Genomic DNA, 20605 nt, shown 5'->3' on the forward strand with positions numbered 1-20605 from the left:
GTTTCACTGAAATTGCGACAGGATTTACTACTACATTTTTTTTCCACCAATAAAATAACACCTCATTTTAATTTGCACTTTGAAGTCAGTAGAAATATTTTTCCATGGTTAACTCAGTCACGTAAGTTGTATTTAAAAATATTTTTGGTCAATCAACTCATGAGTCTTGAATTCCTATTCTGAGTGACTCCCAAGAACTCCTCGCGTCACACGGATGCGAACTCTTCACCCACGCACTGCAGGCCCCTCACCCACTCCCGGGGCTGTGACCACCATCCTTATGCTGGAGACCCCCCAGCCCACGCTCCACAGATGAACGTGCCCCAAACTGCCTGGAGCAGTGTTCTGCACATTGGGTGCTAAATACTGAAATATGACGTAAAGGGGCCACTTTCAAAACTCAGATTTTTAGGACCGTTTTAAAGATCAGACATGAATAATTAGAAAAGAAACCCTACAGCACTAATGCATGGAAACAAGCAAATGGATAAAAAATATTTAGTTAACTAACTCCCTAAGTGCTTGAATAAATTAATACAGAAACGAATTTTAAAAATGTTTTATTTAAAACTTTCTACAGGCAACGTGCAATGCTCCTGGAAGACACATGCACGTCTCTATTTACACCCTCTATTAATTCCACTGGCTCAAATCTGATTTTAAATGCCAGTTTTGAAAAGCTTCCAGGATTTCTTCCAAAAGCAGGTATTTAAAAGTACTATCTACACAAACTTCCAAACCAAATCCCACACGGAGGCGCAGAGAAGAAACATCCGCCACAGATGCCACCGCTGTCGCAGGAAGAGGGTGGCAGCGAGTGCCACTGTCACAGCTGGCCGTGCCGGGAGAAAGGCTCCCAGGTGCTGATGTCGCTTGTTTTCCTAAGACAGGTTTTGAAACTGGTTTGCTGTTTTCAGACCAAATGCGACCAAGTTCAACAGGCAGTTCACATTTTGATCTGAACCAGACATTCCATGTGGTTAATATTGACACAATTCCAGAAATCAGATCTTTTCACAAACTCAAAGCCGTTCAGGAAGAACTGCTCAGGCAGAGCCCTTCCTTCAGGGCCGGGCCCCTCGGCTGAGCTCAGGAGAACTCCTGGGAGTCAGCTGTCAGTCTGTAGCCGATCAGGGACTCCTTCCCACCTTCGTCCACAAGCAGGTCCACCAACACGTGCGGCTTATCGTAACCAAAGGAGACGGCAGTGTTTCTCAGAGTTGTGGACTCCGGTCCTTCTGTCTTTATTTCAGTCTTATTGTTTGGGGGGAACTCTGAGTCAGATAAGAAGCTGTCTGACTCCACAACGCCACTGTCAGAGCCATTTCTGGAATGATAGGAGTTTAAGAGAACACTGCAGGGTTCAGACTGGTTACTGCCTGAGTGGACAGAGCTCTCTCTCCTTACTGGGGTCAGAGGCCTACCTGGGGCCACGTCAGAAAGAGCCCCCTCAGTGGTCAGCACGTCTGTCTCCCTGGAAAGCTCTGCTCTGTGTCCTCCTCTGGGACTGTCTTCAGCCTGCGTCCCTGACACCGCTGCTGAAGACAGGTGATCGTTCTCCGGGACAATTGGCTGGTAGGTGACAGGCGATATATGCTTTGATTCAGAGTCTGGCTCTGAAGAGGCACTTCTTACCACAGACAGCTAAGGGAAAAGAAACCAGTGAATAAAAACAATAAATTATTAAACTGAAGTACTTAGCGTCAAAAACAAATGGTCTACGGGTGATGGACAACTAGACACACCACTCATGGCAGAGTTAGGGCAGCAGAGCCTGGTGGGCCTTCTCCTGCTTCTAAGAAAATGTACCACTAATGGCAGAGTTAGGGCAGCTCTACGACAGAGCCTGGTGGGCCTTCTCCTTCTTTCAAGAAAATATACCACGTTAAGAATGAAAACAAGTTTTTAGGATTTTTAAAAAGTTACCCACTATCTCACAAATAAACGTTGCTATTCGTGCATTACCTTCCACATGTCTGCGTGTTACATGTGTGAAGGGATGACACCTACTTATTTTATATATTTTCACCATTTATCTTCATAAATCATCATTTTTGTTATAATTGTATTGGCTCAGATAATTTCTTTATACTGATGATTAAATACCTTCTCTAACAGTAGCTGTTAAAGTGTTTCCAATTTTTACTATTTGCAGGACATGCTGAAGTGAATTTTTTTATACATCTTTTTACTTATGAAATTATATTTTTAGCATAAGTTACTAAGAGTGGAATTACTAAGTCAAACGGTATGAAATGTTCATGGCACCCCCCAGAGTGCACCCCACTCCACACTGTACCCCACCGCATGCTTATCTTCCACCTGGGCTCCATTACTTTCACCAGCATCTACCAGTTCGACCCCCACGGGTCCCACTGGACATGCAGGCTGATTCCCCCTCCTCTAGGGGGTGTAAGAGTTCCACCCTCACGGGTCCCACTGGACATGCAGGCTGACTCCCCCTCCTCCAGGGGCTGTAAAGTGGCACACTGCAAGGTTGCTTTGTGCTTAATTATCAGAATGATAAATATTATACCATGTGTGAATTGTCCACTGTTGATAGCTCTTGTCCACTTTCCTTAAAGGCAGTGTTTTCATAACAAATTTAAATGTGCCCTTTGCATATCACTGATATTATTTCTGTCCTATTTGGTTCAAATAGTTACCTTTAATTCGGTTACCTTTAAAGTTCTCTTCATCGTACAAAGGCTTTTCAATGTCAGACACTAGAACCTCAAACTTGGAGTTCAGTCTCACTCTTGGCTGTCCTTCCTTCTACACTCCAACCATAAGGAAGTGTGTCTGTACTTGCAGGTTTTCAGAAGCCACGCTTTCTTGATGCTGGGCCTCAGCACAGACTGTCCCTGAGGGCCTGGACAACCCCTGCCTGCACCTCAGGACTGCTCTAGCATCGCCGCCTCTGTGAAGCCAAACCACCCCAACCTGCAAGGTGCACAAGTCCCACTGGTATGTACCTAACCTCCATCTTTGAATTTATCACGCTGCACAGCCATTCACGGAACACTTATCTATTTCTCCCAGTAGACTTCAGGCTCTTTAACAGACTCTTCTAACTGTGCTTTTACCCCGTGCATAAAAAAGTACCTGGTGTGTCGTAAGAATTATGTGGTTTTGGATGTGATGGACTGAGTAATTTATGGTAGGTGACATGCTGCTGAACATCATTCTACTTCACAAAGAAAAATGCAGGAAACGCTCACAAAGGTTCAAATTAACCTTTTAGTGTACATAATTACAGAAAAATATTTAAATACGTTACCAAGGAACTGGGTAAAGGGTTGTTTCTTCTCTTAAACAGATTCTTCGTCTTAATGCGACAATAACAACACGCAACCAGCAGAATGACTAGAAAGAGTAGGAAAGCAGCAACAACTGGAATCCAAACCGAACCTAAAAACGGGGGAAATAACAAATCAGAATTCGGATGGAGCGGTGGCACACCCATCACACAGTACAAAGTCTGAGTGCTACGCTTCAGTAAACTGACACGCCAGGCCCTGCATGTGGTCAGTTTCTTTCTCTTCTCCTCCTCAAAGCCCCAGTACGTAGCTGTACATCCTAGTTGTATGTCCTTCTAGTTCCTCTATGCGGGACGCCGCCTCAGTGTGGCCTGATGAGTGGTGTGCAGGTCTGCGCCCAGGAACCCTGGGCCGCTGAAGCGGAGTGCATGAACTACTCGGCCGTGGGGCCGGCCCCTTCAGTATTTTTTCAGTAGTCTTCTCTTCCAAATTAACAGGACTCTACATACCATGGTGGTGTCTGGTCTCTTTCACGGCATTTTATTACCTTTAATTTCTACTCCAAAGTTACTTCTTTGGTACAGTAACTCTGGAAGTTACTACTAAATGCATGCTCGTATCCCCCGTTACAGGATGCGAAGAAAATTAAATGATGACAAGAGTAAAAGATGAAATCACTACATAACTAACCCAGTGCTGTGTCCAGAAGCACTGTGCAGGTGGGCAGCATGACCGTGGCCAGCACAGTGGTGTACCACGTGGCCACCACACCAGCCCGGTTTATGATTTAGGCTTTCTAAAACAAAAATAATAAATCTGGGGCATTTGCATTATTTGAAATTTTGTGGATTAACTAGGATTTTATTTTTCAAAACAGCATAATGCAAGCTGGCACCAAACGCAGTGCATGACTTTACGGCACTTACTGAAACGCTCACATAACAGCCGGCAGGTCATCACTATTAAATGTCAGGTGTTTCATCTGACTTTACAAGCCTAGATTTCCATTCTACAAAAACACATATGTGTCATATTTCTGTACATTTTTTAACCTAGGAAATATATTCTTAAAACATCCTATCAGAAAAGATTTGTAAACACACAGGGTGACTTACCATAGAGAAAAGCTATAAATAATCTGAAAGTCCAAAAATTGGGGAACACTAAATAGAATATAATCTACATGACGAAATAAGTCTACAGACATTAAAAAATACTATCAACAAAGTACGTCAAGTAAAATAGAAAAATATTTATAAGATTAATATAAGATTGTACATACACAAAATCATATACACTATACAATATGATCATGGCTATGGAGAAAAAGAGAAAAACAGGATGGAAAAAAAACACCACACTATAACTGGGTACTTGTTTGGATGGTAAGACTACAGATAATTTTTGTTTTCTTCTGGCTTTTATATTTTATGAACTATCTTTAAGGAACATTTAAATTTCATAACTGCAAAGAAAGGCCCAAATTTTTATTAAGGTACCTGTCACTTGAGAATGGAAATTCTAAAGTTCTATTATATGTATCCCCCACACACAGAAAAAAAAGATGAACTAATAAAAATAATGATTTTAAAATGCTATAAAAATGACACATAACCCATTATTTAAACCAATCTGTATTTAGTTTTGGATGCTAATTTCCAGAGCATGTCACACATGTCAATGAACTTTCCTGCTAACCTGTTTTTAAACTTACTGTCCCCATAAAGAGCATTTTAACGGTTACATAACATCTCGCTACGTTGAAGTAATAAACTGACATATTATTATGCATAACCCTAAAATGCAGACATTTATGAACAGAATTTTACATGTTTTGTTATATTTCTTTCTTCCTGGGTCAAAAGGTCACAGCATGGCTTTCTGCATTGGTCGTTTCGTATCTTTAAATGCCTGAGAAATGGCCTTATTTTTAATTTTGAACTTCTTTGAGGAATGGAACCATTGAATATTTTTAAAAGAGCAGAGATTTATTGAAATTGCCTCTTTTCACTTTCCCTATTTTAGTTCTCACTCCTTACTTTTAGGAAAAAACGGCAGGAACTTACCTTCTGGGCTGCCATCATCGAAAACGGTCAGGCAGAGTTCTTCGGACTTGTCAGTTGTGAACTCCCATCGTTCCGAGACTCCCTCTGCTGCAGCGCAGCACTGAGAGTTCAGGGAGGACGCTGGGATGCCGAGGCGGCAGTGGGTCTCATTGCAGTCCTCGTCTCTGCATTCATACACTCTCTCCATGCTCTGTAAGGGAGAACAATGAAAATGCATGGCTCCTTCTAATCTGCAAAAAAATCACCCTATCTACCCTGGTCACACACCTGAAGAAAACATGTATGTGATGGATGCTGAGCAAGTCTGCAAATAGCAGTGGGATCAAATAATAAGTCCATCTGTTACTTCAACAGAGCATGACGCTACGTTTCCACTAAAACGCTCTTTACAAGGGCTGTAAGTTCACACGTCAAGCGGCAGGAACGTTCACTCTAAGCTGTTCATTAGTCCGATTCCTATAGTGCTAGACGCTCAGCTGGTGAGAGATAAAAGCATCTTAGAGGAAGAACAGGAACAGTCTTACGCAGGCTGTAGGATCTCTTGGTACTAACACGTGGAAGGGACTGAAGCATCTCTAGGAGCTGATCGTTCATTCAACCAGCCGCAGTGTGTGGGTCACCTGTGCTAGGGCCTGACACAAAGGCAGGGCAGTGTGACCTCAACAACCAGGAAAGCGTGAACGATGAGAAAGCAGTGCAGGAGTAACGGGTACCGCAGGAGGCCTACTGAATGAAGGAGGGACAGCGACTACGTCTGAAAGGAATCTAGACGGGAGATGATATGCCAGCGGAGCCTGAAGAACGAGGAGAACCTGGCCACCACAGAGGGTGGAGAACGGCCTTGGGTCAAAGAGCACGGTGCATGCAGGGCCGGCTGGGGTTAAAGCAGGCTAGAGGGAATGCGGAGAGGCCACATCCTCAGGGCCGGGTGGGCCGCACCCTGAAAGAGCACTGAGCTGCTGTCTCACAGCTGAGGGGGGACGGCTACAGGGTGTCAGGCAGTGAAAGAATGAGGGCAGATCCACATTTAGAAAGACAGCTCTGCAAGCAGCCTAAGGGCTGTCTGAAAGCTTCAATCAGACATCACTCTTTGGCTAGTCTTCCCAGAGGTGCACCATCTCCTTCAGAATACAATCAGTCCCTGCCAGGCCCCAACAGGTGGCCCGAGGGACCCTCCGACCTCATCGACCTCATCTGCTCCCGTACTCTGCCAGGCCTTGCCGCCTTTCACGTGCGTGAGCCCTCCCCAGGTCCTTCACCTGACACGCTCCCCACACCCCCCTGGAGCTCACCTCCCGACCTGCTCCAGCAAAACCTGCCCAGCGAGGCCTGTCGGGACCCCCCGCCCCACTTTGGTCTCTCCACGGCACTGACGCTGGAGCTGCTCCTTCCTGGTGCCTGGGAGGCAGAGCCCATGCTTGAAGAACATGTCAGGTAAAGCACAGCAGGGTGTGGAGACGATGGACAGAACGTCCTATCAAAGTGTGGTCTGCACAGCAGCGCCAGAATGTAAGCACATCCCCACGGGAGGACTGTTAGCTTCGTCTTTCCAAGGCAATGATTCTGATTACAGCTTCACATTATTCTCTATCACTACCAATGAGGAAGAAAAGATTAAAATGATCCTCCACTCACCAGTGGAGAAATGGAGATACACAGGTTAAAATCCTAGATGAGGGCCATGCTGCTAAATGAGGCAAAAAAACTTTCACATGTCTACTGGCCAGTGCTGGTGACTGGCTCCAGGACCACGTCTCTTCGATGGCATTCATGTCTTCCTCTTTTCTTACCAAAACCTACGAGCCGTGAGTCTTGGCTGAACATACATAAGCATTCTACTTTCATTACCCTGCACACAGGAACAACTTACACTAGCGAGAGAGAAACTTCCATTTTGACAAGGATGAAAGAGAAACACGTACCTCTCCACTTCCGTTTATTTTCACATACACCTTGTACACGAATTCGTAACAAGCATTTTCATCATCATACATGGCTTCCAGGTCAAATCCATTTACAGCAAATAAAGGGTGAGATATGTCAATAATGATCTGGTCGTCTTTCTTTCTGATATCCAGTTTAGGTGGTCCAATTTTCCCTGGTGGGGACAGATAAGCAGCAGAATTAATACTGGCCCTGGAACCTTATTTATAGGACAATACATAAAACCACCAAAACCAATCAACCAACCTATTTTTGTTGTCATTGTTGTTCTAAAGTGGGACCACATTTAAATCATTCCACAAAGAACTAGAAGATATTCTAAGTGTCCTTAACAAAGAAATGTTTAATAAATCTCAGGCAACACATATCCTTACCTAATCTAAACTCCTCCTTAACAGTTTAAATTCATTTCCAGTCCTAAAGAAACATAGTTGGTCTGAATTTTGGTAAAAAACCTTGACATAATAGAAGCTCTATTAAATTATTTTTCCTTTATCTTTAGTTCTGTGGATTAAACTACCTGGTTTCTAAAAAATATTTCAGAAAAGGCATTTTAGTTATCTTTGAACCCTCACCAAAACTCTCTGCATCTCCAACATCGATGGATGTCTGGCATGATGGTGCTATAAAAGTTTGCTAAATACATTCAATTCTTACTGTTAAAATCAGAACTAGATAGTCATCCATTCGACAAATATTTGTTATGTATCTTCGATGTCTGAGACACTGTTGGCGAACCATTTATCTATTTGTCACACCTACTGTGTGCCAGGCAGACCTGTTTTTACTCAGCAGTGTATCCTCAGGTTCCAGCACACTTTTGGGCACACAGCATGCCCTTGATAAATCTGTGTGGGAAAAAGCTGACATGTGGATGGTACAGCCATGAGATGACAGAGACGTGGACTCTCGGGAACAAAACCATTTCAAGGGCAAGTGGAGGAAGGGCCTGCAGAGAGACCAAGCAGGCAGCACCCAAAAAGCAGGAGTAGACCCACAGCAGTGGCGGCACGGAGCACGGGCCGAGCAGAGTGCACGGAGCCAGAGGGCGAGCGAGGGAGGCGCTGCACGAGCCAAGGCTTCTCCCACCCAGTGGACGAGGGTGACAGCCACGAGGGAGGCGCTTCTCCCACCCAGTGGACGAGGGTGACAGCCACGAGGGAGGCGCTTCTCCCACCCAGTGGACGAGGGTGACAGCCACGAGGGAGGCGCTTCTCCCACCCAGTGGACGAGGGTGACAGCCGGGAGGCGCTTCTCCCACCCAGTGGACGAGGGTGACAGCCACGAGGGAGGCGCTTCTCCCACCCAGTGGACGAGGGTGACAGCCACGAGGGAGGCGCTTCTCCCACCCAGTGGACGAGGGTGACAGCCACGAGGGAGGCGCTTCTCCCACCCAGTGGACGAGGGTGACAGCCACGAGGGAGGCGCTTCTCCCACCCAGTGGACGAGGGTGACAGCCACGAGGGAGGCGCTTCTCCCACCCAGTGGACGAGGGTGACAGCCACGAGGGAGGCGCTTCTCCCACCCAGTGGACGAGGGTGACAGCCACGAGGGAGGCGCTTCTCCCACCCAGTGGACGAGGGTGACAGCCACGAGGGAGGCGCTTCTCCCACCCAGTGGATGAGGGTGACAGCCACGAGGGAGGCGCTTCTCCCACCCAGTGGACGAGGGTGACAGCCACGAGGGAGGCGCTTCTCCCACCCAGTGGACGAGGGTGACAGCCACGAGGGAGGCGCTTCTCCCACCCAGTGGACGAGGGTGACAGCCACGAGGGAGGCGCTTCTCCCACCCAGTGGACGAGGGTGACAGCCACGAGGGAGGCGCTTCTCCCACCCAGTGGACGAGGGTGACAGCCACGAGGGAGGCGCTTCTCCCACCCAGTGGACGAGGGTGACAGCCACGAGGGAGGCGCTTCTCCCACCCAGTGGAACGAGGGTGACAGCCACGAGGGAGGCGCTTCTCCCACCCAGTGGAACGAGGGTGACAGCCACGAGGGAGGCGCTTCTCCCACCCAGTGGATGAGGGTGACAGCCACGAGGGAGGCGCTTCTCCCACCCAGTGGATGAGGGTGACAGCCACGAGGGAGGCGCTGGTCAGGGAAGAGGAGCTGGCACTGAAGGTTCTGGAGCCTGAGGTGACAACAGACCAGGCATTCCATAGGAACAAGATGCTGGGAGAGCGAAGAGCCAAAACTCACTGGGCAGGAAGAGATGACAGAACTCTAGTTTTTTAACGTATTCAGTGGGCATTACAACTCCCACAGGCCTCGAGGACTCAAGGAGAGAGGAAGAACGAGAGCAGTCGCCTGAGTCCTCCGTGAATGTGACTTAGAAAGGAACGACAGAGAAGACGGGGAGGGGACGGCACTGACCCCACCTACACGGAGGGGAAATGGGATGGCTCAGAGGGGCAAAGCGAGGGCGCCGCTCAGCCCTGTTCTGCGGGCTGGGGAGCGGAGGGGGCAGGGACTCCTAAAGTCACCCAAATGCGTCTTGGGCATTGTGATCATGGTTAGCAACTGCTGATAAAAGCAGATATATATAAAAGACGTGTAAGTATTTACAAATTTAAAATGCAGACGTGCATACGTTCTACTCACCGTGCTGGCACAGGATAAACTCTTTTGAGTCTGCATAGGCCGATTCTTCTTGTCCAAGCCTCGCTTTAACTCTGGCCCAGAGAGGACGGGTTGGGTCATTAATTTTGGAAGAAATGTTACAACGATGATAAGAGGTATTGCAGGCATCAATCCATGCATTCCTACAATGAAGAGGAATAAAGCACCACAAAGATACGTTTATTATTAACATACAAAGCTGAGCCATCGCTGTCTGTGCTCTTCACGCACAGCACAGAGCTGGGAAAAGCCGCATGAGAGCAGGATGGGGAGACAGACACAGCAGGAGGCCCTCCCTCCTTGGGCAGAGGCACCACAAATTCCATCGCTAGGAGGAGGCGTAATTAAAAATGTAAGACCTGTAGGAACCACACTCCACACATAAGTTTTAAAAATCTGCTCTTTAAACAACTCTAGATTCTATTAACATAGATAATCATTACTTAACTACAGAATCCAACACATTACAAAGACTCCTAACCCTCATCAAAAAGTTCTTTGACATTTTAATCTGTCTACGCAATGACACATATGCCACAGAAGGTAAGGTGACGTGACTTTTAATACAGAACTGTAAGTGTCTTTGTCATGCCTTAAAATCCTGGAAGTCAGTGACACCCCTCTGCGTCAACTTTGACAGGAGGAACTAAGAGGCAGGAGGTATTCTGAAAAGAACTAATTGGCATCCTTGGCTTTCTGGAAGTCCACAAGCAGTTCAGGAAGCTGTGCCACACGGGAAGGAGGGACGACGGACAGAAAGGCAGAGTTACGGAAGGTGCAAGCACCTGGATGAGGCAGAGTGGAGAGGATCAGAGAGGAACTCACCCGTAGGTCTTCACCTGGGCGGTAAAGACGGGGGCCTGCGGCACGGTCGGGTAGTCCCAGGACAAGATGGTGTTCACGTTGTAGGCCTCGATCCTGACACGGGTGGGCGGCGGCACTGTCGGATTCAAAAGGTACAATGGACAAGAGTAAGAAATGGACATGAAGAACAGTATTCTAAGAAGCCATGTTAGCCAAATATGCATTGTGAAGCAAAGTAGAACTCACTAGAATAGAAAACAAAATTATTTAAATTAAGAGATTTCTAAAAAATTCATTTTACTCAAAAATGTATAGAAGAGTCCTGATTCATTTTAAATTACTGAAACAACACTGTGACTTAAGGGAAAACAAAGTATGAGGCAATAAATTCCTCAAACGTTTTAGGATTTTTTATAAATAAGTGCACTGCCCACTGTAATAATAATCCTCAACTCATTTAATCACTAGAATTTTCTGCATGTGATCCCGCAGATTGCACTCAATGTCGAGAGAAGAAGTGGCTATGCCTGGGACAGCCCACTGCGGTCTAAATGCCCCGGCTCTCAGCCTGCACCTGATGTGTTTCCCAGCTTTCCGTGCCCAGGACTCGACGCCTGAAGCCTGATGCCTGCTGCAGGAGCCCTGGATAGCTCCAGCCTCCTCAAGAGCGGCTCTGCGGAGGGCAGCGCTTCTTATAAAACACGCCAGCACTGCCTCTGCCTGCCCTCCTTTAAGCCGCATCAGAAGACATCTGTTGATAAGACGCGAGTCCCACGAGGGAGCAGAGGAGGCCCTTGAGCAGCCTGCACTCAGACCCTGCCATGACCCAGCTACTTTAAGGAGCCATCTGGCTCTGATGGGGGGAAGGTTGTCATCCACCTGGGAAACTAACACATGCGTCCCCCTCCTCCTTTCCTTTCCCTCCCTCCCTTCCTTCCCTTCTTCATGAACACGAAGGGGCAGAGTCAGCAACATGACCCCAAACTCAAGGTTATTCCAGCCTACCTATCTGGACCACCGCATCAGACACGACGACTTGGGACAATCGGAACAAAGGCGTGAGCGGCAGCATGGTCAGGAGCCGTGGCGTTCAGCGGAAACAAGCCTCATCCTGAGAAACCCTGAGGCGAACGCTTACATTTTTACAGCACCCCGCATGGTGAGATCACGGGGACCGCTCCGCTGAGAAGGACACTGGGTGGATGCCAGGCAGTCTGGGTCCCTCCCCGGCCAGGCCACCAGACAGCTAGTTCAGAGAGCCCTCTGTCAGGGGAGGTGGGAATTCCACATATGCAACGTTTGCTTACTGTTGAAGGAAACACCTACATTTTTCCCAAAACAAAATTCCAACATTCAAACCCAAACTAGGACATTGCTTTAATTTACAATTATTTAACACTTATCCTTTCAAAGCAGAACATGGATCAAGAGTTATTGGGTAAAAAATATGGACTTATGGGCAATCAAGCTTCTACTGCCATTTTCCGCCCTTCTCGAGTATTTATACAGGTGGTTCTCCAGGAGGTGCTTCTGGCCCCCAGGGGACATCTGGCACTGTCTGGAACGATGCTTAGTTCTCAGGACTGAGTGGCAGTGGTGGGCTCTGCAGGCCAGGACACTGCTAGACAGACTGCAAAGCACGGGGCAGCTCTCCGCGTTTCGGCAGTCCAAGGTCGAGAAACCTGCTTTACAAGCTCATAATTTTAGGATTTCTTTTTTACTTAGGAGGAAAAACTAATTTAAAAACAGAATAGTTTTTGATAAACCAATATATTTCATGGCTTCCCCCTCAATGAATAGCTTTTATTACTGCCAGAATGTCTAACTTCCATATTATTCACCAAAAGCTTGAGATCATGAAGCTGGAAGGATGTGTCAGATTCAAACACTCTGCACTGAAAACATGCTCTGTCCACAGCCAGTGATCAGACCCCTACAACTGTTCTGCCCCCTCCTCTGACGCACTGCTGGGGGCTGCTGGCGCCTTTGGTTCTCTGAGCAGCCTCCTCGCAGGGGAGCCAGGAAGCATGGTCCCGCCAGAGGGCGCCTGGCTCTTCTCTCGGTTCTGGTGGAGCGCCACGGCCTTGCACAGCAGGGGAACTGAGGCTTCCTCATCAGGACTCCTTTTTCTAGGGTATGGCTGCACCTCAACTTCATCAAACAGCCTAGTCTCAAATGGCTTACCATCTACAGCTGAGGCAGAAATAAAAGGCACATGCCCTCCCCCAGGTTTAATTCAACATTAACATCAAATAATAATCACACAATTTTGCAACTAGATAAGACAGGTACCTGATGCTAAGAAAACTCATAATGAATCTGAACTTCCCTCAAAAGCCGTTTCTCAATTTTAGCATCATCTGTCCTCTCCAAAGGCTGGGAACTTTCAAACCATCAGGTCTGGTTTCTTTTTGTTCCACAGTCCTTCCCTTGATTACTGTCTCTAGCCCTGCGTTCTACTCTAAGAAGCGAGAAGAAACCACGTGGCACCTTTGACACTTGGCTTGGGAACCTCCTGGCCAGGTCACGCGGCTCACCAGGCACGTTTTCTACTTTCCGAGATACTGAAGGCAACAGTGTTGCTAAGCGCCACGCCACTATGCTACTAATACTGACAAGGATCCTCCTTCCTCCAGTTTCCAAGAATGACAAGTTCTTCACTTCCTTTTAAGCCTCTTTTAAAAAATTATTCTCAATAGAAATGACTTTTTAACTCTGTATACGCAATCTGAAGTTCCAGTATTTGAGGAAGAGGTAGGTAGAAGTCAATCCATATATTAGAATATCAAATAAAATGCATTTACATTTAAGAAGAGGTTACTGAATCATACATATCAACCACATATACATACATATAAAACCACAAACAGTAGCCTTGTGCAGCATCAGACGAGTGTTTAATATGAATCAAATGATGTTTCCCACAATGTAAGGAAAAGCTTGACATGGCCAGACTAGGACGACGACTTCAATCATAGCTTTCAAAGCAATCACGACAGACGGGTGGTAGGAGTGAGAGGTTTCAACGGATTACAGCCAGCAGAAATCACTACCAGATTAAAGGAGAACATTTCAATATTTACACCAAAGGATGTGACCTGTGGTTTGAATGCTGCCAAAGAGAAACCATGTGGTTATGAGATTTGCCTTTTTCATCTCTGCCAAAATCACACGATAAATAGACATGAGCAGTTTTCTAAGTTTCAGAATTTTGTAACCTACAGTTTAAGTTGTTATATATTCAGATTAAAATAATTAATGCTTTCAGCAAACTTCTATTCACAATAAATTTACTGCATATGTCAATAAAATAGGGGCAGAAACAGCAAGAGAGTATTAGCTGCGGAGTGTAAGGAAAGCTCCTAGAGCATCCATGCACTAAATAATCTTACCGATTTCCCCATCTCTTAAAAGTGCCCAGGTGGGCAGTTTTCTGTAACGCATGTTGCTTCTGGAAACAGATTCAGGCGTTTGGTTCGTGATGCCTGCACAGCGCCCAGACTAAACTTCAGCTCTCTGAAGATGTGCTTCCCAGAATCCCTCTGCAACCAGCAGCTGAGGATTTAACGAAAGCACAGGAGAGAAGCATGCATTTTTCCTAACACTGTCATTACAATGAAAAAAAAGGAGACTTCTGGTTACAACCAACTATTTCCTCATGATAAACTAGCAAAGACAGGATATGAAAAAGAGCAAGGGAGGGGACAGGAACCACCAATGAAGATCAGCAACACATGAAGCAGCGCGCCTCGACAGGGCAGCGGGGACACCACAAACCATCAAGTAACAGCAGCCAGAACAGCTCTGCAAGAATTGCCAGGAAGGTGGTGGAGGGGGAAGAAAACCGCTACAGACGCCTCCAGATCCATCTGCACGCATGGCGACAGGAGCGCCAACTGCCACCTGTGCTCCATCCAGGACCACCAAAAGCATCTGTGCCTCTAGAACGAGGGACAGGCACAGGAGTCCTTCCCGATTTTAACACAACAGCACACAGACTGTATGAAAGAAGTGCACATCCACGGCAGAACTGAGCTCCACTCTGCAGACAGCACTCCACAACCTGCTCACCCACCTCTCTCCAGGAAGGACAAACTGAGAAGCAGACAGTAGGATAAAGGGGGCAAAGATTAAATCGTTTTAGGGGATTCCAAGGCATCTGACACTACAAATGAAAAGGAAATGCTCCAAAGTATAGCGTCCAGCCCCCTTGTGAATGAACAACTCTCAGAAAAGGCTCTCAAACCTTCGCCATGGGAAAGATGCCGGGCCATGCGCGCTCTCACAGAGGTTTCTTCCTAGCCTGCAGACTGAGAAATTCGGACGAAAAAGTGAAAAATACCAAATCAAGATTTTGCACTTTTTTCAGAACATACTTCTGATCACAACCTACCTCCTGAATGGTTTTATAGTGCTGATAAAATGGCTTATTTTTCTTAATACTTTCCAAGTTTTTCTCTTAGTAGCAGCATTCTCTACATTTAAGATGAGTAAAGATGTTTTGAGAATGCTTGCATGTCATGTTCCAAGTGTTCATAAAAGTTTTTAATTGACACATTTCACTATTTTTGGGCTTTGGAAGGAGTCAAATCCATCACTTTCTGAAACTAATGGGAAAACAGTCCACCTTCTACTTCTTTTTATGATTTTCTTGTACCTTCAGAAAAGCAGTTTCAGAACTAAGGGCTCAGGTGAGGACACCTAAATATTTCAGGTCTATTTTACCTTCCACCTAATAGCTCCTGAGCTGGTCAAGACCCCGAGCACCCTGCCGTCTTCCCTTCCTGCCTGTCTCGGGACCTATTCGGGTTCTATCACTCTCTCTCCCCTAAAACACTTGTGAATGAAATACTCTTCTTCCTCTTTTTTAAAGAGATGGACCTATCAAACAGTGGCTTATACCAAACTTGTAATTAACTAGAATGCCCCAGATCTTTCACTCAAACCACCAAGAAGTTAGGGCTTATCCAATAAACATCTGCTCAGCCACTTTTCTGACTTGAAATGCAGGATTTTATTCTTGCTCCTGTTTATTCCATTTCATCCAGTTGGGTTTGCTTGGCATGCCAATGACTTCTAACTGAATCAGACCCACCCCGTCCCTGAGAGAAGTCATTTCTCAAGACTAACTCCCTTTTGGACTAATTCACTCTACGTTGAGAAATAGTTTAGGAAGTGAAAAAACTAGAAGGCTTTTCAATCTGAAAAACAGGAAAAAGGTACAAGAATGAGCTAGCTGCTGAGCCTATTTTAAACTCCTCGTACTGATCTGGAAGAGTTCTTTTTAAAAGCCAACACAATTTCTCACAATAAACAATACTTAAAAATGCCTTTACTAAAATACTGACGCACAGTAATGAATGATCATCGCTAACATAGGCTGAAAACATCACTACAGGATGACCTGGGGGCTAGGCTTCGCCTCGCCTCCTTCAGTGGCGCCCCACAGCCATTCCAGGAGGGAGGGAACACTATTATACATTCTTTTACCAACAAGAGAACAAAGGGTCAGAGAAGCTACTTGAACACTTGACAATCTGGAGGGCTGGCCCCAGGCCCAATGGTTAAGTTCGTGTGCTCTGCTAGGGCAGCCCAGGGTTCACAGGTTCAGATCCTGGGCGCAGACATGGCACCATTCATGAAGCCATGCTGAGGTGGCGTCCCACATAGCACAACCAGAGGGACCTACAACTAGAATATGCAACTATGCCCTGGAGGCTTTAGGGAGAAGAAAAAAAAATGAGGAGGACGACTGGCAACAGATGTTAGCTCAGGTGCCAATCTTTAAAAAAAAAAAAAAAAGACCTGACAATCTGTAAAGTTTTCTCGGTTTTAACCAAGAAAAGCTGCTTAAGCATCATTTTTGTGACAGTTTAATAAAATAAGGAGAAAATAACCTCCACATATAAATAGGAACTGGACATGACTGCTGATGACTTCACGAGCATCCTCAAGGACTTCCGCATGATTAGTTATACTATCACAGTCACAGTATGGCCGCTGCAGAATGGGAACACTATTAAAGCAAACCATTCTCTCGAACAGACACGGCTGAAATGGAGACATAGCATTCTGATCACTATGTGTTGGGATAATCTAAAATAAAGACTCTCTCTTAATAAGAAAATTACGAGTAAATTGATCCCTTCCTGTCAGGAATTCACTTAATTCTGGTTCAACTCTCATTCTGATTCGTTGTCAAATTAAAATGGAACAGTTAATTACTGATCTAGCTCCTACAACAATGCACTATGGCTATGTGCTGCCAGATTTTATAAGATAGCTCTTTAAAGGAGTTATCTTTCTCTTCAATTCTTTAGGTTTTCTTTTACTTAGAACCAAAATGCGGACCTTTCAATGTGAATATGAACCATGAATCAGAATAAAATAAAAAAGAAAATTATTATTAATACTCTGTTCAGTAAATATAATCAAAATGCATTGTCTTAAGTATTTCGAATCTGTGAAATAAAAATAGAATCCAAAGAAAATTGTGAAGAGTGTACACAATACTCAGAGCAATATCCTAAAGTCAGAGAATGAGTAAAGTACCGCTGAGAAAGTGAGAAGGTGGGCTAAGAGCCCCACGTCTGAGCAAAAGTATAGTCTGCTCTTCAGATAACACCTAGAGCAGAAGCAGACAGCCACTGAGTCACTTAAAAAATACATACTATCTTCATATATAAAAGTGTATGAAAAGTGAACCACTACAGACTGTTAGCACACATGGATTTATTTTCCCCATCAATTCACTTCAGAAATATTAATGGAAGCCCGTAATGTAACACAGTACATTCTCAAACACCTGGATTTCCTGGAGACTGGGTGTATTCCCTTGCCTGCTTCCCTGTTCCTATCAGGTCCCCTTGTCTAAGACGAACTTCGAAAAGCACAGTCAAAGCCAGCACTGATAGGGTTAACGCACTGCTCGTGGAAGTGCCAGGCACTGGCGAGACAGGGAAGCTGACCAAGAGCCAGAAGCAGGTTGTCGTGTGGGTTTTCCTCCCACTCTCTGGATTCTGCATTTTAAACTAACTTTAAAAGCATGGGAACACAACAAAATCAGAGAGATGCACTGAAAACTCTAGACAAATGTACCGGAAATGCACTGGAAATGAGGGGGAGGGGATCGCTGACACGTGTGTGTACAAAATGCTGGTGTACAGAGGCCACTGTAGATCTTCCTATGGGGGCAGGCAGGCAAATCTACTCCCAGGGCCAGCTTCAAGTATGTGCAAATTGGGTGGTCACAGGGGCCCCACGCTCAGGAGGGTCCAGTGCTCAGAAGGAGGGCCTGGCACTGGTTTAAGGCTCTGCCCAGGCCAGGAACCTGAGTCATCTTCTTCCTCTCTTCCCACATCCAGCCAGTCACCAAGTCCTGCTGACTCTGCCTTCTAAACATTCTTCAAGCTGTCCTCTCTTCTCCATTTAAACTGCCACTTCTCATCGACTCCTGCCGGACTGACTGGCCTCCCTCCTTTGAGCCTACCACCAAACTATTTTGTAAGATGAATGGTCTTTCTAAACGGCACATCTGATCGTGCATAAAATCCTTTTTCTTCTTAAAATAACCCAATGGCTGCCCACTGACTCGTGCAAGGGATGGTGAGCATACGATTCTGCTGGCCTAGCACCTGCACTTCTGTCAGGAATATCCTTTCTCTTTTTTTGCAACTCCCTGCAACAATGTCCTTCCCACACAAGCTAGGCAAATCAGAGGCTTCCCTTGGGATTTTGCTAGGATGGAGGAAGCTGCAAGAAGTCAAAACCCAAAAGCTGTCAACATCCATGACTCCTGCCAAGTAGGGAAAGCCGTCGACACACAGAGGTAGTAATAAGAAATGGAGCCTGGGCAGTTTGAGAAGCTGGGGTCCTGATGGCATCTCTATCATTCTGTTTAACTCTTGCTTGGATTCTCTGAGCCAATAAATTCCTCTTTTTGCCTAAGTTAGGCAAAGCGATGTCTGTATCCTCTGATGCTACACACAATAAAGCACTTCACTAACTGGCTCCTGCCTCTCCACCTATCTCATCTCCCCTGGGATCCTCACACACATATTCCACGATAAAACGCTTACTAGTTCACTAACTCGACGTGCTGTTTCACACCTCGTTCTCTGGGCACACAGGTCTCTCTGCACCTCCAGCTCCAACTGGGGTCATCTTCTCTGAGAAGTCTTTCCTGACCCCCCCGGTCAGCCAGGCACCCACCTCCTGCTGCTTGCCAGGAGTCGGCACGTACGTCCCAGCTCTTATCACGGTGTGTGACAACTGCCCTTCGGGATGACTAACTCGCCCCAAATAGAGGCAGTTCGCTGCGTGGTAAGAACTTGGACCCTGGAGCCCAAGTGACGAGCTCCCCCGTCAGCGGCAGCGCCCCTGTACGCGGATCCGTACAAGCTGGGCAGATCGCTCTGTGCCTCAACTTCTCATGCACAAACGGAGACACCAGCACTGCCTGCTGCACAGGGCTGCTGTGAAAAGGAGATGCGATGAGAGCTCCCAACAGTGCCTCGCACTCAACAACCGCGGGCTACAGAATCACGATCTCGGCGCAGGACCCGCACGCCTCGCATCTGTGCTGCCCACCCCGGGCGCGAGGTCTGTCCCGGGGAGTGACTAAGTCCTTGTCGGCCCCACTTCAAAGCAAGCAAAGCCGAGCCGGGCGAAGGGAGCACGCCAGCCAGCAGCTCCCCAGGAGGTCCGAGGCGGGGGCCGGGACGCAGAGCGCGCGAGGGTGGGGGCGGCCGGGCCTCCCGACCCCCGCAGGCGGCTGGCTCCGCTCAGCCAGGCCCGTCCGTCTGCAGACACGCGATCCCGAGGCCACCGGGGCCCGCGCGCCCGCCCGGCGGAGGACCCGCTCCCGCCAGGAGCCGCCCCGGGCGGCGGGCGAGGCCGCGCAGCGGTCCCCAAAACAGCGAAGCCCGAGCCGCGGCAACGACGGGAGCGGACGGAAGGGGAGCTGCAGCCACGACCGCCCGCCCCGCCCTCGCCGGGGCCTGGGCGCCCGGAACGCGGGGTCGGGGTCGGGGGTCGTGGTCGAGGGTCGGGGTCAGGGGGCGCGGGCCCGGCCTCCTGGCGGGCGGCTCCCTCCCTCGTCCCGCCCGGCCGCGCCCGCCAAGCGACAGTACCCAAGGGCGGCTCCAGATCCGCGGCGCCCATCTCCGCCCGGCTCCCGGCCCGCTGGAGGACGACGAGGAGGAGAACCAGCAGCGGAGCCATGACGCCCGGCCCGACGCGGCGGCCGCCGGCACTGCGGGCCTGGATAGCGTCACTTCCGCCGCCGCTGGCAGAGGCGCAACGGGAGGCGGGGCCAGGGCGGGGCGGGGCCAGCGGGAGGCGGGGCCAGAGAGGAGAGGTGGGGCCAGGGCTAGGAGGCGGGACTAAGCCCGGGAGGCCGGGCGTGGATGGGGAAGTGGGCCCAGGCGGGGGTCGGGGCCATAGCGAGGGGCGGGGCCAAGGGGGAGGCGGGGCCAGGGCGGGGAGGCAGGCCTTGGACGGGAACAGGGTGTGGGTGGGGAGGCGGGGCCAGAGAGGAGAGGTGGGGCCAGGGCTAGGAGGCGGGACTAAGCCCAGGAGGCCGGGCGTGGATGGGGAAGAGGGCCCAGGCGGGGACCGGGGCCATAGCGGGGGCGTGGCCAAGGGGGGGAGGCGGGGCCAGGGCAGGGAGGCAGGACTTGGACGGGGACCGGGCGTGAGCGGGGAGGCGGGGCCAGTGCGGGGGCGTGGCCCTGTTGTGGGCGGGGCCAGTGCGGAGAGGCGGGGCTAAGGCCGGGAGGCCGGGCGCGGATGGGGCGGTGGGCCATGCGGGGCGGGGCCAGAGCGGGGGGCGGGGCCATGCGGGGCGGCAGGTGCGGCCAGGGGACCCGCGTGGCGGGAGGCGGCGCTCGGACCGGGCCCGGAAAGGCCGGCGC

General features: G+C 48.4%; 1 protein-coding gene across 1 annotated transcript; it reads right to left on the minus strand.

Moving 5' to 3' along the window:
* Nucleotides 1-544: 544 nt before the first annotated feature.
* Nucleotides 545-20385, minus strand: IFNGR1 (interferon gamma receptor 1). Its single transcript, XM_070559445.1, has 7 exons — nt 19823-20385; nt 10713-10827; nt 9870-10030; nt 7249-7424; nt 5327-5516; nt 3281-3411; nt 545-1644 (listed from the first exon to the last, which is right to left on the minus strand). Exons 1-7 carry the CDS (start codon nt 19911-19913, stop codon nt 1090-1092), a joined length of 1419 nt encoding a protein of 472 aa, XP_070415546.1. The 5' UTR covers nt 19914-20385; the 3' UTR covers nt 545-1089.
* Between the last annotated feature and the right edge of the window lie 220 nt (nt 20386-20605).

Source organism: Equus przewalskii, chromosome 9 (genome assembly GCF_037783145.1).
Source record: "Equus przewalskii isolate Varuska chromosome 9, EquPr2, whole genome shotgun sequence".
NCBI lineage: Eukaryota > Metazoa > Chordata > Mammalia > Perissodactyla > Equidae > Equus > Equus przewalskii.